The sequence below is a fragment of the Prinia subflava genome, chromosome 5 (genome assembly GCF_021018805.1).
Source record: "Prinia subflava isolate CZ2003 ecotype Zambia chromosome 5, Cam_Psub_1.2, whole genome shotgun sequence".
Classification (NCBI taxonomy): Eukaryota; Metazoa; Chordata; class Aves; order Passeriformes; family Cisticolidae; genus Prinia; species Prinia subflava.
The window spans coordinates 58,444,369-58,469,825 of record NC_086251.1 but is presented as its reverse complement, the minus strand read 5'-3'; the positions used below and the strand labels follow the sequence as shown (position 1 = coordinate 58,469,825).

At 46.8% G+C, this 25,457-nt stretch overlaps 1 protein-coding gene across 1 annotated transcript in view; it reads right to left on the bottom strand.

Moving 5' to 3' along the window:
* Positions 1–25,252, bottom strand: part of RTN1 (reticulon 1) — a 113,732-nt gene extending 88,480 nt beyond the window's left edge. The window contains exon 1 of the mRNA XM_063399580.1: positions 24,519–25,252. Coding sequence (XP_063255650.1) covers positions 24,519–24,708 — 190 coding nt within the window. The 5' untranslated portion in view covers positions 24,709–25,252. The remainder of the gene's footprint in view (positions 1–24,518) is intronic.
* Positions 25,253–25,457: the final 205 nt, after the last annotated feature.

The window sequence follows — 25,457 nt, the reverse complement described above, 5'->3', positions numbered from 1 at the left end:
GAAAACATTCCCTTGCTATATTTACTGGGATGTTTTTTGTTGCCCTCAGAGATTGCCAGGTCAGCGACCCCGTGCACATTACAAGGTACTGCCATGTACCATCCTGGGACTCCCCCGGTTTCACTAAGAGCAGGGACAGGGGAGAAGATCAGGAAAAATGAAAAAAATTATCCTTCTCCAGAACTCTGGATCTACCTGTGGGAATTTTGCCGTGTTGGGGTTTTTCCCTCAATTTCAGCATCCCAGAGTGAGCCCAACTTTCACACTTCATCCCAGAGTGAGCCCAACTTTATCTTCTGAAGGATGCCCATTCTCACAGTTTATTTCCAAACACAGAAACAGCAGCTTATTCCTCTTTGGAACAGATTAAAGGAAGAAGAAGAAATATTTCTGAAACTTGCTCATAGTGCTCGAGACCCATTTATTTTTCCTACTTTATCCTGAAGATACATTTAACTGTTTCTTGAGCCTCAGGTGTGTGCCTGGATGTGCCAGAAAGGTCACACAAACCGTGCTCCCAGCTGCAGAGCAAATCCTCACATCCCACCCAGCAGCACACGTATTCAGCTGGAGCCACTCCCATAAGGGAAACACCATCGTACAGGATGATCTGGAGGGGTTTTTATCATTCAGGAGAGACAGCAGTAGATATTATGCTTACAACAGTGTCCCTGAGCTCCTGCATGGGAGTTTTAGCAGATTAGAGCAGCCAAAAGCCAAGGCTGTGTGTGCTGGTTACCTTCCCATGCCTGGCACACGTATCCTCCCCACCGCCTGCCCAAAGCACTGGCTGGCCCAGATTCATTCAGCACATCTCCCTGTCCACTCTCAACTGGCCCCATCTGCTTTCCAGGAGGAGCTCTCCTCTGCACAGCCCTGCCTGTCAGAGCAGATGAGGCTGCTCCCTGTGCTTTTCCCTGGCACACAGATGGGAAGGAGGGGAGCGGGAGGCGTCCCAGACGTGCTGTTGTGGTGTCAGCAGGGGCCGGCTGTGACAGGCTGGGGGAGAGGGGCCCTGGCTGCCACCAGGGCTGTGCCAGCCAGCAGGGACCATCATGACCAGCAGGGACCACAAGGACCAGCAGGGACCACAGAGACCCGCAGGGACCACGGGGACCAGCAGGGACCAGCAGGAACCACAGGGACCAGCAGGGACCATCATGACCAGCAGGGACCAGCAGGGACCAGCAGGGACCAGCAGGGACCAGCAGGGACCAAGAGGGACCAGCAGAGACCAAGGGACCAACAGGGACCAGCAGGGACCAACAGGGACCAGCAGGGACCAAGGGACCAACAGGGACCAGCAGGAACCACAGGGACCAGCAGGGACCAGCAGGGACCAAGAGGGACCAACAGGGACCATGGTGACCAGCAGGGACCATGGGGACCAGCAGGAACCAGCAGGGACCAGCAGGGACCACGGGACCAGCAGGGACCATGGGACCAGCAGGGACCAGCAGGGACCAAAAGGGACCAAGAGAGACCAGCAGGGACCAGCAGGAACCACGGGGACAAACAGGGACCAGCAGGCACCAACAGGGACCAACAGGGACCAACAGGGACCAGCAGAGACCAGCAGAGACCAAGAGGGACCAAGAGAGACCAGCAGGACCACAGGGACAAACAGGGACCAGCAGGGTCCCTGTGACTTGGCTCCTGTGTGGGGAGTTACAGGAGGAAATAAAGGGATGTCCAGCTGGTGCTCAGAGGAGAAAGGGAGGTTACAAAGCAAGCAGGGTGAGGTTACATTCCCCAGCAGGAGCAGAACTGCTTGGTTGCTCACAAGTAGGACAGGCTTGGATACTGGGGATGACCTGCAAACATCACATCTCCTTGGAAATGGCCTGGATACCAGACCACATATTAACTCCTGCTGTAACGAGTGTATTTCTTCATTTTCCTGCTCAGAACATCAACAAAGGACATCCTGGCAGTGTTTAAAAGAGGTGGGGTACACTCCCCAACAATGCACCCACCCAGCTGGTTTTATAGCAGGGGGATATGTATTCCTCCTCCTAGCTAGGGAGAAGCTCAGCTACAGCAGTTGATGGCCTTCAGATTTTATCCACAGTGGAATAATCCCAGTTTCATAACTAAGGGATATAGCTGACAAATTTCTCGATTTGTAGATTAGAGGAAGTTCAGCTCCAGCTTAATCAGCTGCTGTGAGGGGTCAGGAAACAGAGTAACTCACAAACAGTGTGAAATTAATGCAAGTATTTAGCATATTGTGCATGCAGTTTTCCATGCCTGCAATCCAAAGAAAACAGAAAGAGAAGTCCAAAAGCCCTCCAAGCAATTGCCAAATATGTTCTTGGAAAAATCAAGACAGGAATGTAGCAGGGAAAATTCAACAAAGTGCAAACTGGGGGATTAGATTCACCCTTCCCAAGGATAGTCTTGGGGCAGAGATGGGTTTTGGAATGGGCCTTTGCAAATCCATGGCCCACCTGAACTCAGAGAACCAGGGAAGAGGCTTCAGTGGAGCTCTGCTGGCTTGCAGTGGCCAAGGGTCCAGGTCTGCCACCCCACATGTCACCCTTGGCCCCCACAGCAGGGCACAGCCCACGCAGGGGTGACAGAGCTGCTGTGGATGTCATTGGTCTTACTGGAGGAACTCCAGCAGAGATTTTCCAAATGAACAACAGAGAGGCAGAATTCTGCAAAAAAGAGGTGGCAAATATCTGTGGTAAATAGTTATTCTTTGTTTAGACCTCCTTTCAAAACACACTTAGGGCTTAACAACAGGCTTCATATTTTTTCAGGTTTCAAATACATGTTTTCATCCACTCCACTCAATTAAGGGTTGCTGGAGTTTCTGCCATGAGAAAAGACTATTTTGTGCAGATAAATGGCACAGCAGATTGTATTTGGGGCAGACTGCATTAGAGTACTTGGGAATGAAGGCTCAGCAGCACAGTTTGACTTCTGGAAAACAACACTTAGGAAATAAACATTATTTAGCAGGGCTGCACAGCTCACAGCTTCTATAAACCAACAGCAAAGCAGAGCAGAGTTTTCTGTCAATACCTTCACCTCTTCACCCTACAAACCTTTGTGTGCCATTCCCACTTTCCACTTGACTATAATCTCTGTGTAACCCTCTATAAATGGACCTCCTGGTGAGTGTCCTCTGGTGTCCCAAGCCTTCTGTAGACCAGTCACCATCACAGGCTGGAGACTGACTGTTCTCAAACCCATCCACCTTTTACAGCCTGGGTGGTGGCAAATGTCCCCCTCTGTCCCTGGGCACAGCTGCCCAGCCCTGCTGAGAGGGGCATTTTGTGCAGACAGCAGAGCACTGCAGCTCACAGGGCCAGGGTGGCACCTTCCCAGAGCGTGGCACTGCCCAGGCTGCTCGGAGAGGTGGCAAATCCACAGTGAGCTGCTGGCTGCTGCCTGCTTTCAGCTGCACACAGCATCTCTCCTGCCAATTCCCCTGTCTGAACATCCTGCTTTGCCTCCACATCATCTGCAGCTCCCACATCCTCCCTGTGCTGTTTCTTCTGCTCTCCCTGGGAATGCCCACCCCACATCACGCTCTGTCCTCATAGCACGGCAGTCAACAGAGGGAATTTCTCCTGAGAAAGTCCAGGCCTGAGGAATGCAAAGTGAGCATCACTTCTTGGTCCAGCATGCTCTCAGTGTCAGCAGCTACTGACTGAAATAGATAATGCTGCTTCTTTTCTCCTGTCCTGCCTTGCCCAAGAGTTGTAACGACCTCAGAGAGAGCAGAACAGCAGGAGAGGTGCACATTGCCCATGGAAATGAGGCCAGAAAATAAACAAGCCAACCCACAGCAGGAGAGATGTGGCCAGACTCTCTTGCTCTCATCCCTCTGCCTTGCTCCAAACCAGCTGGTGTGAGCTGGGTCCCACCACTGTGCAGCTGGGAGCAGCAGATTCAAGGCCAAACACCTTTTCCCCTGGAGAAATCAAGACTTCAAGTGTTAATCAGGTTTTCCACCCATGAGCTGATAGCACAGCACAGGAGCAAACATCAGCACTCTTGTCACTACCTTGCCCTTATTCTGTTATCACCACCCCTCTGCACAAAATGCTGCTGGCAAAGAGTGCCAGCTCCAAGAGGAAACCATTCCTCATCTCTGGGGATGGGGAAAAGAGGGACAAAGACAGGAAAAGAGATGTGCACAGAAGAGGTGGCTGTCCCCATTCCAGTTGCCCAGTCAAATCACCTCACAGAAAACTCATCCCTGCACTTTCACCTTTCTCCTTAGTTTCAGCCCAGCTTTCCACTCCTATAAGACAAGAAAAAAACATTCCACTGCCAGATTATTCCTCCTTGAAACCAGGAGCAGCTTCACCAGTGCAAATCTCTGCTTTTCACTGATAAAAATTGGCCTTTGTAGCACAAATACAGGGATTCCCTGCTGCACTGCCAGAATTGAAGATGGCTGAGGTTTGGGGTCTTGATAAGTGATTGGGTGAAAAGCTCACACTTGATTGACCCCAGTGTTTGGAAGTTTCTGCCAAACCCAGCCAATTATTTTAGCTAAGAAGAAAGATTTTGTTGTGCAGTGGCTGTGGCAGACTGTACTGCAATTTATGTGCAGTGTCTTTTCCCAAGCTGACTTTTCATAAAAGTAATAAGTAGTTTCCAAAGTGAAGTGAAAGGAAGTGGCAGGGAGAAAATTGAACACCTGGGATTTAATAAAAACAACTTTTTATTTGGTTTGTTTGTTTGTTTTCCCGAGGAAAGTGAAAATTCCTAGTCTCAGGCAGAAATACACATATTTTATTTCATTAATTTAGTCTGTGAGCCAGAAAGAGTGAAGAGACTTGCACAGCAGAGCAAGACATGCTGCTGAGTTTGAGAAGCAACCCAAGCCTTTTGTTGGTGCAGAAGTGCCTCAAGGGCCAGCAGCCATCTTTTAAAATAACCCTAATTACCTTTATATCTATAATGGGAAAACAGGTGGAAGTGGTCAGGAACAGCAGGTGGAAAAAGAGCAGAGATAAAGGTGATAAACCTGAGTCTTAAAAGTCAGAATTTCAAGAAAAATTAGGCTGGAGGGGACCTCTGGAGGGCTCCAGCCCAAACCCTGCTCAAAGCAGATGCATTTCAAAGATAGCTCAATTTTCCTTCTTTCCAGGCTTGGCTGACTAGAGGGAATAACCTCTTCTCTCAGCTCCCTGGCTGAGCCCACACTGCTCATTCCAGCCCATCTTCCTGACCACCAGAACCTCTGCTCATCATTCAGCCTGAACAACTGCACCACGTGTTTGCAGCGTACCCAAGGATGTTTGCTTGAATAAATGCATCATTCAGGTTATGCTAGAAAAGTTCTGTGAACTTTTAATTACTGAAATTAAAGCCTAAGAAAGACCCTAAAAATTCTAATGCCTGAGTAGGAAGTGATTTGCTTTCAGTGCCCCATAAAGTAGAGTTCTGACTTTCTTTCAGTCACAGCACCAGGGACAGAGAGCAGGACCAGGTATGTGGCAGGAGGGTAACTCGGGGCTGGAATAGAACAGCAGAGTCTGGACCCACAGCTGTGCCATGTCCTCTCCTCAGATCCCCAAAATTGAGGCTCTCAGGTGGTGTTGTTCCTGGGGGTCCCTAAAATGTGGGAGCATCTTGTGCTGTAAATACATCCAGCTGGATGGGAGCATCCTCCAGAAATCCCCAGGTGGATAATGGCAAAATAACTTCTAAATTCCTCAGAAATCATGTTTTTGCTCCATGGGATAATGATGTTAACTACAGCCCCACTCTCATCCTACATCTGAATTTCAGGCTGCATGGAAGTTTGTCTCAGCATTGCACACAATGAAATGAAAAAATACCCACAATTCAACACCACTTTAACATCAGGTTTTACAAGTTAAAGGCTATTGGTCTGTGAAAGAAAACACAAATATTTTGCAGAAAACATCGTAATTTGCTGTTACAGCTACTCAAGGTTAAATAAAATGCATATGTTCCCTTCTAAGTAGGGAAAACAATGTCACCTCAAAGCCACATAACAAAAGTCTAGGGATTTATTTTAAAAATTGATTTTGTCCTTGGCATTTCATGGTAGTTGACGGGGGAAGGTGTATTCCTGCAGTTTAAAATATCTTTGATGTTACCAAATCTCTCAAGCAAGAACTGCAGCACCAGCCACAATCAGAAATTCAGAAAAATATTCTAGTCAATGCCACCCTGCTACCAGCTCAACAAGATTTTGCTGTGGTGGGATCATGAGCTAAAATCTTCTAATCATGAAGTGGCCAGAGTTTGCCTCTCTAAATAAAATCCTTTCTGTAATAGGGGTTTAGCATTCCCAGAGCAGCAACTGGTAAAAGATTTGGGCATTCCCAGCACTTCACAATCTCACGCCATTTAGGCTGAGTCAGCAAGGCAGAAAATATCAAGATTATTTTAAGCATGCACAGAGTTCTATCTGAGACCTTATTTTCCTCCTTACATACAGACTGAGATCTGTAAGTGTTGAAAAACATGAAAATTGAGTCTTCATATTTTATGAGAAAAATACTGGTCCAATCAAAAAGGAAACAACCATCTGGCACCATTCCTTCCACAGGTTTTCCTAACCATTCTCCATTTTTTCTTCCCAAACATGTGTTTTCTACATACTCAAAGAACTGCCATGATCCCCTCTTGTTTATCCATGCCCAGCTTCAGATTTCCAAGTCTGTTATTCCCTTCTCTTTTTTTCTTCCTTAATCTGTCATTCCTTTCGTCAGTGAATCTATTCAGAAAACAATGTTGTGTTTTGGAAAGAATTTGATTTTGATGATGTTTGTTGTTCAAGGGGTTGTGGCTGGCTTGGCAGTGTGTTTGAAAGGAGAGTTTGTTAATAATTTAAACCAACACATAGACCAAGGAATTTTGGAAATAACTGTGCCACCACAATGAATTTACAACATTCACTTGAGGTGGGAAACAATCGTCAGTGTTTGGAATGGTGGAATTATAGCTGGAAGAGAAAATTACTGTATTGTACCTGTGGAGTCACTTTCCAAAGAGATAATCTCATTTTTGTACTCTTAAAAAAAATATCTGTAACTTTAGCAATCAAGGAGGTCAGGGATCCTGGACTGGTGCAACTGCACTGATCTTTAAAGCGAAAAAAATGAAGATTATTTTTCAATCCAGGCAGGTCATTGACTCTGTCTTACATCAGCATCAGCCTTTGCTGCTGGGCAGAGGGAAGATCACATATGTCATGTTTTATATTCATGAAACACAGCTTTAAATCCAATAAAAAGGTACTTCAGAGAAGGCTCTCCTGAAATCTGCTGCAGCTGTGTGCTTTAATAGAGTCTTCAGGAAACACAAAGGTTTTTCTACCCAAATTTAACAAACTTTCATGAGAAAACTGTCACACAAGCAGTGTACCACAAATGGTAAAAACTACCCATCTCCTCTAGCTGGAACTAGATTTGCTTTGAAGCCCCTTCCAACCCAAGCCTTTCTGTGATTTTTGGAGATCTTCTGAGGATCTTGTGGATCCCATTAATGCTGGATGCAGGATGAGACCCAGAGATGGGCAGAAGGTGTTGCACTGGAGCAGCTGCATTGGAGCTGCAACACCCACTCTTGTTTTTGTTGAGGTGAGAATTAACAGCCACCCTCATGCCCAGGAAAAACCTAAACATAACAAACACCAAAAATCCCCCAAGATCCCAACTTACAGCAGAGCTAAGAAAGCAAATGGATCAACCTTTCCTGCAGAGGATTCTGACTTCACCTACTAAGATTCCCACAGCTGCCACCCAAGTGTATCTCACAAGGGAATCTTAATGTTATCTTCTTAATTTTGTTACAGGGGAGATGATAGGGAAGTGGTGAAGGCAAGGATTTAAAAGAAATGTGGATGTGGCACTTGGGGACATGGGTTAATTAATGGTGGCCTTGGCAGTGCTGGGTTCAATGATCTTAAAAGTCTTTTCCAACCTAAATGATTCCATGATTCTATGACTCTATTGTTCTATCACACACTTTAAATTAGCTAAGTCCATGTATCATCTTTTGTTGATACTTGAGAAATGTTTTTTTTCTGGCAAAGAAGTGTTTGCCAAGGCCAATGACAAATGTGTTATGTATCAGCATCGAGAGAAAATGAGCCCCAAAATTGGCACAATCAAGTGTGTATAAGAGATGTGTTTGCTCATGCCTCCAATCAAGGATCCTCATTAAATAATCATGTGACTCAGACAAGAAGCTACAATTAAGCACCACAGCTCACACTTCTAATATTCATGAGCAGTCCAAGTATAAAGGGAATAATTTCCAAATTTGTCTCACAAGTTGGTCTGAGGAAATGCTGTTTTCTCACCAATATTAGCACAGTTGGGAAGAGGTGCTACATTTCTCCAAACAATGTTCATTGATTAATTTCCTCGCCCTTTCAGAAGAATGAAAATTTTTTACTTAAAAGAATTGGCTGGGAAAATTAATTTCTATAAAACTGGACTATTTTCTTTTTTTTTTTTTTTAATTGAATTAAAACTGTTACAAAGCAAATCAAAAAACATTGGAACCAAGTGTTAGGTATTTAACATTTCAACTCTTTTTCTCTGATGTGGCTCTTTTTGCTGTCACTGCTTCATCCCAGGTACATAAGGGACACCTTTCACCATCCCAGGTTGCTCCAAGCCCAATCCATCCTGTCCTTGGACACTTCCAGGGATGGGGCAGCCACAGACTTCTCTGGACAACCTGTGCTCATCACTTTCACAAGGAAGAATTTCCTCTTAATATCCAGTCTGAATCTCCCCTCTTTTCATTTACACCCCCTTGTCCTATCACTATCTGCCCACATAAAAAGTCACTGTTCCTCTTTTATATAAGCTCCCACTAAGTACTGGAAGGTCACAATGAGGCCACCCTGGAGTCCTCTCCAGAATGAACAACCCCAAATCTCCCAGCCTGTCTCCCCAGCAGAAGTGCTCCAAGCAGTCCTGGGGTTTTCACTTCACTGAAACCCTCTCAGAAAACAATCAATCTCTGACTGAAGTAAACTACCAAGTCTGTCTTCACAGCCCACATTTATAAATCAATGATGCACTTTTCCCATTTTCCCTTTACCTTTATGTTTGCAGCAATACTAATTAAATCAGTTTAATAAGACTGTAGTTGCTGTACCTTTTTCCATTTCCTCCTTCCTTGGATGCAGGCACTGTGGTCTTAGTAACCAGCTATCACTGCACACTTTATCTTCTGTAATTTCTCTCTTCCAAGCCTGCTTTTATTAAAAGTCCTTGTTATTATTTTCTGCTGAAGTTTGCTGTTTGTCCAGCAAACTGGATGCTAAGTTGAGATTTGTCAATTCAACCACTCCTTTCCCTGCAAAACACATATAAAGCTATTTTTCTGTTTTAAAAAAAAATACCATAAAGAGGCACAGAAACACAAAAATATCAGCCATTCCTACTTTTCTGTGACTTGTGGTTGATGCACATTTTCAAAGAGGAAGAGAGGCTGCTGGTTTGTACCAGGTGGGAACCAAACTAAGATGGAAAAAGAAAAAAAAAAATCAGTGTATTTCCTGTATCCCTCACCTCAGGTTATAAATTCCCCAAAAACAGGGCCAGAGAGACCTGAGAGACCTGATTCCATCGCTGGCCCAGGCAGCAGCATCCCTTCCTCTGCCATCCTGGTGATGTCCCTCTGCACTGCCCACTCCTGCACCTGAGCTGCAGCCACCCCCCACACTGCAGCCTGTGCTTCTCTGTCCCACGGCTCCACATTCTCCAAATGTTTTTTTTTTTTTTTCCCAGATGTTTAATCTGAATGTTGCAGCTGAAGACAAACCCATTCCTGGAGATCAGGTTGGCTCAGGCTCTTTGCTTGGGCTTTCATGAACTCAAAGCACTTAGAGACTGCTCTTGTTCTGCACCCCAGCAATTCTCACTTCTAGCTTATACAAACCTGGTTCTTTCAATCTTCACTCCTAGGCTCTATTTCCCTGATCAGATTGCTCTGGTCCCTTTTCCCTGGGTTTTCTGCTTTGCTCCTGAGGTGTTGTGCTCCAGACTGGACACCACACTCACCCCAGGCCATTTATTGCATCTTGCATATAAAATACCACATCACCACATCTCAGCCTGGCATCTGCTGTTTAGCAACAGCAAAACAGCTCAAGATTTGCAGCCTGTAGTGGCTCGGGTTTGGCTCATGACCCTCAACACCCCAGTCCTTCTGTGATGGGCTCGTCTGGGATTTCTCATCCCGTGTTTAGGAAGCTGGCTCTTCCTGCTGAGGTGTCCCTGCATAACCCCCTCCTGTTTATTCTGAATGTTTACACTGGTGGCCAAGATGCTTTTTCACGGTCTTCCTCACAGTTTCCCAGTGCTAGACGTAGGAGCTGGGAGAGCTCAGCCAGCCTCCAAGGGTCTGGAAAGTTAACCCAGAACAGGAGGCAGGTCTTGCTGCAGCACAGCTCCCTCCAGGTACTGCTCACACGGTGAGAGGCTCAGCAGATCCGTCTCTGCTTTGGAGAAGGGGCATTTCATGCCCTTTCAGCTGAAAGAAAGAACTGAGAAACAAAAACGCACTCAAAAGCTTTTTTTTCAAATGCGATTATGTTAATTGCTCCGACTGAACAAAGGGTGGAGGGAGATGGTTTTGCAGGCAAACTTCGCCTCCAGATCTTGTGAGCAAAGAGATATGGACCAAAAGGCATCTGGTGAATTTATAATCTTAACCCCCACCACTAGATCCCTTCATAAACTGGTGAGAAATCCAAACTCTTGAGAGTAGTTGAGATTTCTTTTATTGTTATCTATTTTCCCCTCCATGCTGACTTCCTCACCTCCCTGGACTGACACTTCTGTGTCATTTACACAGTTTTACCCTTCTGCCTGCACTGATTTTTAGTGTAGCTCATTTCTCCTCTCACTTTCACCAAGCACCAGGAGGAAACACCCCTTTCCCTCTCAGCTTTATGCTGGACAAGGTTAAAAACCAGCTTCTTCAATTAATCTTCTCAGAAACTTGTGCCTGGCACAGCAGAGCAGCTGTAACCAGAAATCTGAGGGAGCAATTCTGCAGATTCTTTGCTCAACGTGGTTTTTTGCTCACATCTGGCTCTTTCTTTCTAAAAGTTACAAAAGCCTGGGACACCTGGTGCTGGAAGCAGGCAGGAGCAGAAGACTCCTGGTAAGATTTGGATTTTACGTGATCTAGAAGTTGCTGCCATGCAGCTGAATGGTGCTAAAATTGGTTGAAAACTTCTGGAATAGACCTTTTCTTTTTCTTTTTTTCCAAAATGCTGACTAAAACAAGCAGCACAGCAAACCTGAGGGAGCAGTTGTCCTTGCAGCTCCAAGTTCAGGGTGGGGAAAGGGAACCTGATGGCTCCTAAAGGTTTCACTTCCCACTCATGGGGAGCTGCATTGCTTTCCTGTTCACCCAGCATGAGAAGGGGAGAACTCTTCTAAAAGGAAAGTCTTGTATAAAGACTAAGAAGAAAGAGTTTTGTTTGCTGTCTTCCCTCACTTTCCTTCCCTAGCTTGGCATCAACAGGCAAGTCACATTTTTAAATGAGTAAAGAAGGAGCACTATATAATGATGTTGACCTGCTGGAATGAGTCCAGCAGAGAGCTGCCACAGGTCTGGAATACATCTGTAAAGACAGGCTGGAACAGTTGTGGCTGCTCAGATTGGAGAAAGGAAGGCTCCGGGGAGAGCTTAAAGCCCCTTCCAGTGCCTAAAGGGACTCCAGGAGAGCTGGAGAGGGATTTTGGACAAGGGTATGCAGTGATAGGACAAGGGAGAATGGCCTTCAGCTGCAGGAGGGCAGGTTTAGGTTAGGTATTATGAAGAAATTCTTTGCTGTAAGGGTGATGAGGCCCTGGCAGAGGGTGCCCAGAGAAGCTGTGGATGCCCCTGGATCCCTGGAAATGTTCCAGGCCAGGCTGGACAGGGCTTGGAGCACCCTGGGATAGTGGGAGGTGACCCTGCCCACAGAGGGGGGCTGGAACTGGGATGTCTTTAAGCCCCATTCCAACCCAACCCATTCTATGATTTGTGATTCTATGATAATTATTTAAATCCAAAGACTCTGAGCAGCTGCTGGCTTGGGGAACACTTCATGGCTTCTTCACCACAGTGCTGGCAAAGTCACCTGCCACAAAGAGAAAAAAACCTGCTTGGTGTTACAGCTGGGCTGGAGCAGGAGGCAATTCCATTTCCAGTGACAGAGAACCCAGGCCACAATCCTGCTGAATGCATTAAATAGATGCTCACAAACCCTACTTGCTGTTGCAGTAGCTCTCAGGTTTAATGGGTATTTCCTAGCTGAGAGTAAAATGTGGTTATGTCGTTACTCTTCAGAGAGAAATGTCAAGGAGTAAGTCATAAATGCAGAATTGAAATTAAGCACACTGATCACAGTGGTTTGTGTTATTCCTGACATTACCCAGAAGCTGAGCTATTGCAAAAGAAATTCTGTCCTGTGGGAAAATTTCATATTATTTTCAATTTTCTTTTCATCTCAAATCAAGGGGAAACAGAAAACCATTCTATGGAAGAGAAAGCTCCACAGGAAAAATGTCTGGAAATGTTGAAACACGATTGCTTCAGCAAATCTACCAATGTCAGTAGAGCTGGCAAATAATACATGGTATTCCCTCTATTTTGTTGAGCTGGAAGGGTGAATGCCTTTGTAAAACATAACTAAGGATCCTCAATATTAATTTAAAAGTGATAACATGCAGGAAAAAAAAATAACTATCTTCAGGAGCTAAGTAAAAATAACTGCCCTACATTTTTTCAGGGTAGAGAAATGACTTTTTGGAGCCTCAGCCTGAGAGGGCCTGTAAACTGAGTCACTGATGATGAAGCCAAAAACCTCTTTGGAGGAGCCTGGCACTGCCCAGGGCTCATCAGACCCAGATCAAGTTCAAATGCAGCTCCTGGGGGCTCTTTTTAGACCCTCCACCCTCCTGTGGAGTAGATGTTCCATCAAGAAATCAGTGATGAAGGTACCTTACGCCTCCCCAAAAGGCAACCTGAGGAACAACAGCTTTGTCTTGCATTCTGTGCTTTTTTTGCCATCTCTTGGAAAGCAAAGGAAGATGTTGGCAGAGAGCTGGCCAAGGGAAAGCAAATAGAAACACAGACATTATATACAGCAAGACTCCAAGTACAACTCATGCCAAACTCCGAGTTCCAGTCAGTGCCAAAGACCCAAGTGGATTATGGGCAGGAAAGGGGAAAACTTATTCAGAAAGTGCTGGAAGATGTGGCATTTCCATTTCCAAGATGTTGCTGATATGCTGAAAACTCCTTTCTGCTCATTTAGCACAGCTGGAGCATTGCAAAAAAATCAAACCCTCCCTGTGAAATATATAGATATTTATATTTTTTTTCAAATCAGCACATTCTGCAGCTCAGTTTGCTTCCCTTGGTGGGGAGGGAGGTGTCAGGAGTTACCATCCAGCTGTGATGACACCTTGTAGGAACAGTCAGGAGAAACTCCTCAAGTCTTTATTGCTGAAGCTCAGGCTTTGGCCAATGCCTCAGAGGGGCTGTGTCCACTCTCCAACAGCTGCAGGCAGTGTCTGCAGGCTGAGGTGGGAAAACATGCACCAGATTCTCTGCAGATGTCAGAAAAAGGGAACAAGTAGCAGAGAAGGGAGTGACTGAAGCTGCACTTCTGGGATCAATCCACAGAACCGTGTAGAAAATTGTTCACCCAGTGCAGATCACATCAGAAGTTATCTTGATGACAAAGGAAAGAAAATTAAGCCTTTCTGTGTGTCTTCCTACCCTTTAGGGTGCAATCAGGGCACATCCTCAGCATTGCTATTAGCATTCCTCCACCAAAGAAATCCCAGCAAAGCACTGAGCTCTCATTTTCAAAGATGATGCTGGAAAGCTTCCCAGATTATATATTTTCCTCTTTAATTTATCCCTCTGAGGATAATGCTAATCAAGGATGCAGCCAAAGTGGTGAGACATCCCCGGACCCAGGCTGATTTATTAGCAGTGGTTGCATTATTCTCACTTGGAGGATGATGTTAGCATCCCAAGCTTCCTTCAAAAAAGATCCTGCTAGCTGGTAGGTTATCAAATACAAGCTGACAATGTACTTGCACAGCAGATATGCATAAGTGCATTGCACAGTTATGATTCATCTGCAAAACATCCAGCATGCTAGAAGCTCAATTTAAAGTAGGTTAGAAGAACGATTCATTAAAAAGCAACAGCAGAGAGAGGGGGGAAAAAAAGAAGACCAAACTCTAAAATCTCCTCCTAGGAACTGTACATTTACTTCTCAGTCTTTGTTCAGCCCCTTCTCCTCACTTTTGAACCGAGTTTGGATGGCACAGGGAGGGACAAGCACGTGAAAATACATGGAGCTGGACAAATATTACAAATGCCATCTTCAAGGCCTGGCAGATCTACCAAATATTCCAGGGATTATACATGGTCTGCTTAGCACGTTCAGAGTGGAAGGAGATTGCATGTATTTCACACAGCATTAATCCCCAGGCCTGTCTCCTCAGCCCTGACCTGAACTTCTACTACACAGCACTGAATTATAAAGGCTAATGTCAAAAGGACTTTGAGGAAAAAAAAAATATAAATGTTCCCAAAATGGCAACTGGCTTTTACTATGATAACTGCTCAGATAATCCTCCCTAATCTCCAGCAGTGTTGTTAAGGGTAGGGAAAAAAAAAAGTCACAACAGAAAAAAATGTACATGACATGGCAATTCTAAAATAGAATAAAGAACTTTGCAGCCTGGAATTAGTGCTTTTGAAATGGAATTTATGTGTATTTGGAATAAATGGCTTCCAATAAAAGCAGAGGTACTTTTCTGAACACTGCTGCCAGCCAAGTAAGGTGAAACATGAGTTGATCTGAGAACAATTTGAAAATATATGCAATTATTTCTAAGATTTCACTATTTTTATTAATGCTATTTTAGTCCATGTATCTCTTGAAGAAGGGTAATTTTTTTGCTGCCTGATGACAAATTTCTAAAAAAATTTAGATTTCAGAAAATTCAGTCCTTTCTCCTGGCAGCAGAGGTAGGTATGTAATTTCATAGGCAGAGTTCCTATTTCATCCATGTAAATGTAATCCAGGTTTTACTTAATGACTCCGCATCTGTCCATGCAATCAATTAATTGCTTATTTGACTTTTCGGTCCTGTGTTCAATGTACCCTCATTAAACACTCACAGAACTTCTTATGTAGAAAAATAGATACCACCTAAAACTCTGAGGATCTACAAAAATCCTCTCTTGCAAGCAACAAAGATGCCACTTACCAGCCAATTTGTTATAAGGATTTCTTAGTTTAAGTGATAAAGACAGCTACTGCCCAGAGGTTCCAAACTTTATTTTTTTATTTTATTTTATTTTATTTTATTTTATTTTATTTTATTTTATTTTATTTTATTTTATTTTATCCCATAAACAATGTGTTCAGAGGGGGGTGAATCCTCTGGGATTTTAACTCTCACACATCATCTTGGAGTGTCACCTTTGGGCCCAACACCTCTCCTACAAGCTAATTATGCTCTGAGAATCACAAATTATAAACAGAGACTTTCAGGATAACCAGGAAATTCTGAGGGATCAATTCTACATTCCACTCCAGTGATAATTTGCTGGAGCAGCAGAGAAATCAGCAACTACATAAATGCTGCATTATGTCTGTTTTTAAAGAACTGCAGAAGCTGCAAAAGAGAGGAATCAGCCTCAGCTTTAGGTTAGCCCTACGTCAAAGGCAACTGTCTCAATTAAAATTTAGTGCACAGCAATATTGCAGTTTAGAGCATTTGCTCAGTGATGTTTACCAAAGCTACAAACCTGTGTAATAAAAGGAAAAACAAACAAAAAACCAGCCCAGCAAACTGACAAACATGCTTCATCCTTAGGTAGAGAGGAGCACTAAACAGAAGATGAACAAACTGCAATACACATTTCTGTGGCTTTCATAAGGAGCAGGATGAGCAGACTGGTTTTAGAGGACTCAAATCAGTCTGCAAGTAACAAATGCCTGCTGCTGCTCTCACTCAGCTCCAGCTGCACGGAGCAGCTCCGCTCCCAGCTCAGCTGAAATGCACATTTCATCTCCAGCGTGTCGCATCGTGCCTCAGTGCTGAAGTGAACAGGAATGAAAATGCCACGAAATGCAAAGCCTCTCCCATGCACAGGAGCAGCAGGTGCATCTCTTCTGCCCCTGCGTTAAGGACATCAAGGGAAATGAAAACCCAGTTAAGACTGATTGCAGTTCAGACCCCTCCGTGCTCCAGCAGCCAGAGAGAGCTGGTGAATGTGGAACCCCATTCCCCCTTCCCACAAAGCCCATGGAATGCTGCTCCACCGATCAGAGCAGAGAGGAGACACTGATCCCCAGCTCTGCTGGCTGCAGGTTTTCGCCTCCCAGCCCTGCCGTGGTGCCTCACACAGGGAGAGGGATGCAGCTGACCTGGATGCAGGTGAACACCTGAACGGTGGTGGCAGATTTAGGGCAACCTTTAGGCTGTGCTCAGGATCCAGCCCTTTGGCCTGCCCAGGAGCTTGGCATTAAAACAATTCCCAAGCAGAGCCACTCTGCTGGTTACCTGTGCACCAAAACCTGTGTGGGGTGGAGCCCCCACCTTCCTGGGATGCAAAATGATGCTTGGGGGGGGACATCCTACATAAGGGACGGATGAGGCCTGGGAATGGCAGAACTCATCTGCTCATCACAACCCTTAAATACAGTCTGTCCCTCCAGCAGCTCTTTCAGAGGTGCCCCTGAGTGTTTTGGAGCTCTGTGGAGGTGCCCAGGCTGAGCAGGAGAACATCAGGATGAACTCAGATGGCTCAGGCTGTCTGCAGCCCTTCCCTGCACAGCTGTGCTGCAGAGCCTGCCCAGGGGGAGGATTTCTGTTTGATCCTGCAGCCAGTGGCTGATGCAGTGCAGGGAGAGCTGGGGATGTCACCTGCATCTCTGACCTCTGCATTTGTGGCTTTGAAATGCCCAGGGGTGCCCTGATGGGGCGAGGGATAGCACCCAAGGCTGTGTTTGGGGTACAAAGCCCTGGCCAGACTTGGTGTTTCCTCCTTCTGAGCCACAGGGCTCACCCAGGGGCACCCACATGTACACCCAAGACATGGACTGATAATCTGAACACACAAAAAAACCCCTCAGAGATGAGAAACACAAGATCCTGAGGGACTGGAAGCAGGAAAGTTTCCAGGCTGCCCCATGCATTTGCTTTTTACTGGCCCCAGTTAATAAATCCCTTCAAAGTCTTTAAAGCTACCAGCAATAAATCAGCTGCAGTTAATAAATCCAGCAGTGCTGAAAAATAAGACATAACTCATGTCCTGAAAGGCACAGAGAAGCCTTGAGCTGACAGAACTCTGCAGGCCTGCAGAGTCACCCCCGTGCTGAAAGCATCTTCCCTGCTCCATCACCTGCACCCAAGCAAACTCCCCACTGCTGCACTGCATGCAGGATGTGCTGTGGAGGGAAGTGTTGGGAATGCTGCAGCTGCTAACTGGTAATTGTGGTGAAATCATCTCTCAAGAACCAGCTACCTTCTCTCATCCAAGATCTCATGATAGCAGGAGGCTGCATCAAGGGCAGGCAACTCTTAACAGCAGTGGAAGAAACATGCAAATAACTCTTTTATCAGCTGTTATTTAAATAAAGATGGGAAAGCCTGCTCTTAAGGAATATTCAAGTACAAAGGCAGTGTTTATGAGATAACACCTCAATATTTGAAAGGGACAGGCTTATGAAGGATGTAGTCATTTCCAACAATTTTTGTTCTCACCTAGACACACAGGATAGATCAAAATAAACCACAGCAATGTGATTATGATTTTCATCCTAAGCTTTCCATCTCTTAAGAGGTTAATTTCCACAGTGCTGTAATGAGATGGGTAAGTGCTGGTGCTTCCATTTTGCATGCAAGTGTCCTGAAGCACTCTGCTCTAATGGGTAATAAAGCCAATTTATACATGATATATCTTCTACATCATTTATCCCTAAATTAAACAAAACATGCTCACCTTTATGCATATGCTTAAGACCATCCTAATTTTAATAGCAGTTAAGAATGCACTTATGCTCCATAAAATTAGAATCTTAAATACTTCATTGAAACAAGGAGGACTGAAATAGGTAATTTAGGTCCTCCCTATTTCAAGTCTTGTCTTGCAGGTGAGTGCCAAGAATTTATTCTCACTGTTGAAGGTGTGAGGTTTCTTGGAGGAAGAGACTGACCATAAATCAGAAATGTCTTAAAAAATAAGAACACCAAATGTGAGGCATGCTCTTGAGTGCTGAATCATGCCAACTCTACAGCTTCTCCTAAATTAGGAAACTAATTACAAATAATGCTTCATTATTTGAAACATGGTTTGCTATGTGGAGTCCACCTTCTTTTTTGAAAAAAACCCAAACGAACAACAAACAACCCAAGAAAAGCAAGAACCCCCAGAATTTTGTAAGAATTCCTGATTTATAAGTCAGAATAGCACATGAAGAACAGATATAAATGCTACATTAAAAATGAAAAATCTCAGTGCATACTTGGCCCATTTTAGAGGTACTAGATAACAAGGAAGGAGAGTGAAGGAAATTCCTAAGAAGTCACCCATTTAAAAAACTCCATTCCCTGTTGATGCTGGGGACCTGCAGCACAACTCCTTGGTAGTTTCGGGAACTTTGAGCTAAAATACTTGTGCACAAAATCCTTAGGTCTCAGGGCCAGCTCAGGCCTCAGGACTGAAAGTAATAATAAATACTAATAAATAATCCTGAGCATCCTGGGCTAATCCAGGCCATGCAGCTGGGCCAGGATCCCTTCATGGGATGGTCTGTGAGAACATGACAAACACTCCTGTGGGATCTGCCCAAACTTTTCTGGGAGGATTGAAACAGAGACAACATGCAGGCATTTTCTGGGGTTGCTGTCCCCAAACAGACTGACACCTGCACAATACAGGTTTCTTGGTAAAAAGAAGGCATAAGACATGTCATTGAGTGGCATTTCCAGAGCTGAAGAAAAAAGGAGACAGATGTGCCTCCTGGGACCCCTGTACCAGTGAGAGATAATGAACCACCCAGCCCAGGGGGATATTCACAGCCCAGAAAATACTGCAACTCACAGAACCCAACACTTGCAGTAACTGGGACACCCAAAGCCTCTCCCCTCCACACCATTCTCCTCCTCCCCAAACTCTCCCCCTCTGTTCCTCGCCTATAAATAAAACATTTCATTACTGAGTGATGAAGATTAAAATAAGGCAGGTGAGTCACCCTCCCTGGTACTACTTTGCTCTTTCATCTGCCTCATCCTCTTCCTCAACCCAGTTGCAGCCCTAAAGGCTGAAGAAAATTCATCAGTGTGGCAGTAAAGGCAGACAGAACGATCTGCATCCTTGTGAGGAGCAGGGAAAAACCAGCTGCATTTTGATCTGTATGGAGCTGAGAACTACACTGCTGCACAGATTTTATACCAGGAGTTTTAGGCACCTCTGAGAGCACCCCAAATGCAGAGCATTTCTGGAGAAGCCCAACAGGAGACATTGCTCCGACTTTACCCAAGTGAGAATGAAGGATGGTACTTCAACAGGATTTTTTTGGATGGCTAACTGTGGGCTTAGGCTACTTTTTCAGGCTTCATGAGGATTACAAGAACAGAAAGACCCGAGAAGAAATCCGCTTTGTTTCTGTCCCTCTGCAAAATCTGCTTGCACTAACAAAACACCAGGAACTGGGGAAAACTCCACCAAATGATCCCTGTCCCCTTCACTCACAGCACTAGATGAGAAGTTTTGAGTGGCTAATCCAGACAGGAGAGAGAAACTAAATTCAGTTCTCTAAATCAGAAAGGATTAAAATGTTGATAGTAGAATTGGCATGAATATATACTGTTCCAAAGTGAGACTGGCCTCGGGGGGGGTTCAATCTGAGCAGGACAGCCTGGCAGTTCAGGACTTATTTCCAAACACCTGCTGAGGCTCCCCTGTGTCATTCTTAGGTCAGGGAATCCACCATGTCGAGACTTTTCTACAGCAACTTGAAAAATCTGGGTTTGGATCTTGGCCTTTCCAGTGTGGTGGCTTTGAGCAGCACCTTGCTCTGGATGCTTGGGGAGAGGGAGATCTTCCTAGAGCAACCCTGGGAAGGGGTGGGAAGGCCACAAAGAGCCAGTTGTCTTGGGGAATCTGCTGCATTTGTCCGTGATCTGACATCCCAAAAAGTGTCAGTGCCAAAGCCAGGCAGTTTCATGTCCATGCCTACTCCTCTGCACCCAGGGGCTCTCAACCTGCCTGAAAACTGTCAGAAACATCTTTCATGCTCAGGTGCAGAGCTGCCACTAACTGGAGAGAAACCATAAACTGAGATTCAGTGGTGCAGCACTCCCAATGCAAGTTCAGGGTTATGGCAGGAGCACCTCACTGCAGTCCCTTGCAGCAGAGGGTTGGTGGGCTAGTTCATGGTAAGAACACACACAGCACATATCTTCAAACCCAGCCTCTACAAATCATGTGAATTAGCAAGGGTTTTTAAAAGGTGCTTTACTAAAAGCACTGACATCAGAGATTGTCCTCATCACGGAGCAGTGGGAGCCAACACCCCTCATGATCTGTGTTTTATCTGCACCTATCAGAGCATGAAAACTCCTGGGATTTGGTCTCCCACTGCTCCTCAGAGGCTGCTCCTCAACTCGTCTGCTTCATGCAAGCAGCTCTGAGTCCCTGAGTCCCTCACTGGCACACACCAGATGGGTGCTGTTGTTCCCACAAGCACAGGGCTTCCACGCCACTGAGGCAGCCCAGGGGATCCCAGCCAAGCCCTGGATGCTGTTCCAGAATCCAGCAGGGTTCCCACAGGCCATCCTCACCATCCCACTGTGTCCCCATAGACATGTCCCAGTTATTAATGCCAGCCCCTGTGGCACTGGACCCCACGTGTGACCTGACTTAGGAGGCAGCTGGAAACAGGCCAGGGTTAGGGACATCAGGGATGTCCTGATGCTGTGGCCTGCCTGGAGGCCTGCAGTGAGCACGAGCTGGCAGCTCTCTCAATCTCAGCTGCATGGGCATGGGGGCATAACACCACTGACTGTCTCACCCTACTGATACCCTCTCATGCACCAGGCTCCATGGGATTTCCCAGATCCTTACACACCAATCACCACTTGTATGAGTTCCTGCCCTTTCCCTGCTGTTTTTCCCTGAGGAACATGCCCAGCATGGAGGCACAGTCCATTCCTCCATTTTGCCATTTCTCTGGAGGAAACCATATGTATTTATCCTGGGGAACACCTGTTAGCCTGTGTAATATTTTTGGAAATAATTCCTGTCAAGGGATTTTAATCACTGTTGGTGCACGAAAATAAAATAACAGAATCTGTGACCAGATGGTGTGTTGGGTGACATGGGGCTCTCTTCACCAACGTGTAACAACTGCTCACCAGCCCTCCAGGACTGCTTTGCTCACCAGCCCTTGCAGGAGCTGCCTGCAAGGTCCTCTCAACCCTGAACCAAATTCATTTTTGGGAAGGAGGACAACTCTGCATTTGAGAAAGAGAGATATTTTCAGCAGAATTCAGGGGCCAAGGATAAAAGCAAGAGAAACAGCCTTATCCCTGCCCAGAAGCTACTGGAGTTTATCTTCATTGGAGCCCTGCAAGAGGAGAGGCTGATGTGGGATCTGCAGCTCCCTGCTGCCCTGACTTTGCCTGAGAAATCTCTGAGCCTTCTACTCCTCGTGGGAATTTTTTTCTGCAGTCTCAATCACCGCTGATTTTGGTTGATCCAAAGAATGGGGACTGAAATCCATTGCTTTTCATCATTCAGAAACCACTCACCAGGTTTTGACACAAAGCCAGCTTGGCTCAAAGCCGGGCCCACGGCCAGCTTGAAAATATTCCTGAACCTTTCAACAATCCCTGGCTGGTTTTCAAAATTAAGACAAAAGCCATGATCAGGGAAAGTTTGCAAATGTTTAGGTTGTATAAGTAAATATCTGCAAAACCTGTGATGAATTCCCACCATTTGTTTTCAGTTATTTTCATGCTGAGGGAATATCTCAGACTCCAAACCTTGCTCTTACCTCGGAGAGCATAACCATGGTTTTCACAAAAAAAAAAAAGACTGGTCTGACAGGTGTGGGAGAAGATACAGGATGTGTTGGGAAGCTACCTGAAAATTACTCTGGCCGGTTCACTCTTGTTTGGATGGATTGCTCCTTGTCTAAAGTGTCCCCAGATGGCCCATTGTGGCAGGAGTGTTTGAGTTTACTGTGGCAGTGCTGTAAAAAAGCTGAAGGTTTGTATCTCCTGCTGGGTCCATTCCTGTGGCTTAGGAACAGGCAGGAATTTCACTCCGAGCAAGAGAAATAAAGAGTTATCAGAAAAGCTTGACAGTTTCAGATATTCAACAGTATGACAGTCTTCTTATTCAGAAACTTATGAATACTTAGTCACACAGAGAGAACAAGGAAATTATTTACTTCCCCCGGTGAAGGGGGCGGGAGTCGTGGCTCTCTAGGTAGCGTGGAACAGAAATGCAGCTGCTGCAGCCACACACAGAGGGAGACTGCGTGCACAGGGCTGCACTGCCTGGGATGCTGCTCTGTCTGCCACGGCCGGCCAGACACGGGCACAGCCACACAAGGGCTCTTTATTGAGCAGGGAAAACAAAATGGGAAATGTTTAAAGCACGTTACTGCTCTTATGGTACTGCTGATCTGACAGCCTGACAGTGCACCAGCCAGCAAACACCAAAAAATGGACTGTATCCCTCACTTTGCCTCCACCTTGCCACAATTTGACACAAACAAGCACATCTAGAGCCCCTCTGCAGAGGATTCCAAAAGCAGAAAATTTTCTTTGCGTTTTACTTTCACCTTTCTTTCCTTTTTTTCTCTTTTCTTCCTTCTTTTTCATTTCTTTCTTTCTGTCTATTTTGCATTCTCTAAGTGTAAATCTACAGATATGTCAAGCCTGAAGAAGCCCTCATTAAATGTAAGCAGTTTCACAGTGATTCCATTAAATGGTGATTTACACAGTTTCAGAGACCACCCCTCTTTGTTCTGTACACCAAGATTCAGCATGGCCATATTTTTATCCATCAGCGAACAGGAACAGCTCACAAGATTCTTTCCCCCCCTTCTTTGTGCCATTTTATGGTTGAGGCAGCCCTGCCTGGAGACCCCAGTCCTGCCCCTCTTGTCACACACTCCAGCAGCCTGACACTGCCAGCCCTCTGCCTCCAGCAGAAAGTCACGTTCCACAACCCAGCACAGCGAACGAGCAGAGGAGCCGCCTGCCCGGAGCTACAAAACACAACAGCAAAGCATTTCCCACATCAGCTGAGGGGGCTGGAGCCCGTTTTACCCCTGAACTCGGTCACACCAGGCACACAGACAGGTGGCAGGGACACATCCGTGCCGGGAGCACACACAGGCACAGCCAGACCCACGCGTGTGGGTGTGAGCCCAGCAAACGGAGACACACACACCGTGCTGCTCCTGGCCAGCCACTCTTCGTGCTGATTGACTGGAGGGATTAGAAGGGGCTCAGCCCAAAAACGCAGTTCCTAATGCTCCTGCAGCTATTGCATAACAGAGATCGATCCCCGTCCCGAGCCCTGACCCTCGACTTACTCAAGACAAGTTTAATACTTCAGGCGCTGTAATGGAAGCATCTTCCCAGTGAGATGGGATGCGTCAGCTCCCCCAGGGCTGGGGTTTCTGGCTGTTTGGGTTCTCTGACAGACAGCAATGGGAATGAAAGTAGGGAATTGTCACCAAGAAGGAGAGTCATTCTTCCCCAAACATTTCTACCAGAAGCTATGGGGAGCTGAAGCCTCCTGGGGTTCATTAACAGACATACACCTGCTATCAATACACTACTAAAGAAAGCAACCCTAAATCAAGGGAAATTGAACACATCCCAAAAATAAACTGAAAATCAGTGAACCTGCAGACCCTAAACTGAATGCACCTAAAGTCGAACACACCTCAGTGTTCAAAAGGTGAAAAACACAGCAAGCAAGGAGTCCACAAATAAATGAACAAGCCCCAAAAGCATGCACAAAATGTACAAACACTTCAGAATGGGCACTCCACTAAAAGCTGCCTGTTGAAATAACATCGGGGGCCATGCAGGAATTCCAGGTGCAGGGGGGATAACTGAAGTAACTCTGTTGAGATCTGCCACTCCAGATGTGAACAGGTGTACGACAAAGGGGGACAGGTCCACATCAAGTCAGGTGAAATCAAATGCCTTTCAACATTTGCCTGAAATCCGGTTGTCTCGTGCCTAACAAACTGCTAAGAGCTTTAGGGAACTTGGCTGGCTCCTGCGTGCCCCCTCCCCCACATCAGCAAAAAATAACTATTTGCAAAGGCCGCAATCCCTCGCTATTTTCTATTTCCCTACACGCACTCACTAACTCGTTAGCAATGTTCCCAAGCATCCAGGCTCGGAGCAAGCATCACCAACGAGACAACCGGTAGACGCGGCTGCCAGGGCCCCTTTGTTGAGCATCCCCGGGCACCCCTCGCCTTTTACCTGGGGATGCAGTCGCCGTGGCAACGGGCGGGTGTTCCCTGGCGGGGCCGCAGCCCGGCTGCTCCCGCTGCCGAGCCCCGTCTCCATCCCGCAGCGGGGCCCCGGCCGCGCACTGCTGCGGCCCGTCCGCAGCCCAGCGCGCCCCGGAGCCCGCCAGCAGCAGGTCCTGCGGCTCCGGCGGGGCTGACATGCTGCCTGCGAGGCGGCCGCTGCTCTCCGGCTCTGGGGATGCGCTGCGGGCTGGCTGATGCTGCGGCCGCGCTGGGCTCTGGCCGGCTGCGGGCACCGGGAGCCGCCGCCGCTGCCGTATCTCCAGCAGCGCTTATTACGCAGGTGAAAATGGCTTGTTAGTCGGAGCCTTCCAGCCCTTGCGTCACCCTGTGGCTGGCATATCACAGGGCAGGAATCTGCCAGCCGGGCTGCTGCTGCTCTCCCCCGTTTAACCGCTTCGGCAGGGTAGGCATCGCCTTGTGCGGGCGAGGGAGGAGATGCCCCCTCGGCGGCAGGCACACGCCTCCCCCTCCGCAGCCCCCCTCCTCCGCAGCCCTGCGCTCCCGAGCATCCCGCAGGCGCCGCACGGCTCCTCCCGCCCCGCCGGGATCGGGAGGGCGCGGAGCTCTCTGCAAGCCCCAAGCCCCCGCTCAGACCGGCCCGTTCGGGAGGGCACAGAGCTCTCCGCAAGCCCCCCTCAGACCGGCCCGTTCGGGAGGGGACAGAGCTCTCCACAAGCCCCCCTCAGACCGGCCCGTTCGGGAGGGGACAGAGCTCTCCACAAGCCCCCCTCAGACCGGCCCGTTCGGGAGGACACAGAGCTCTCCACAAGCCCCCCTCAGACCGGCCCGTTCGGGAGGGCACGGAGCCCTTCTCAAGCCCCCCTCAGACCGGCCCGTTCGGGAGGGGACAGAGCTCTTCTCAAGCCCACCCTCACACCGGCCCGTT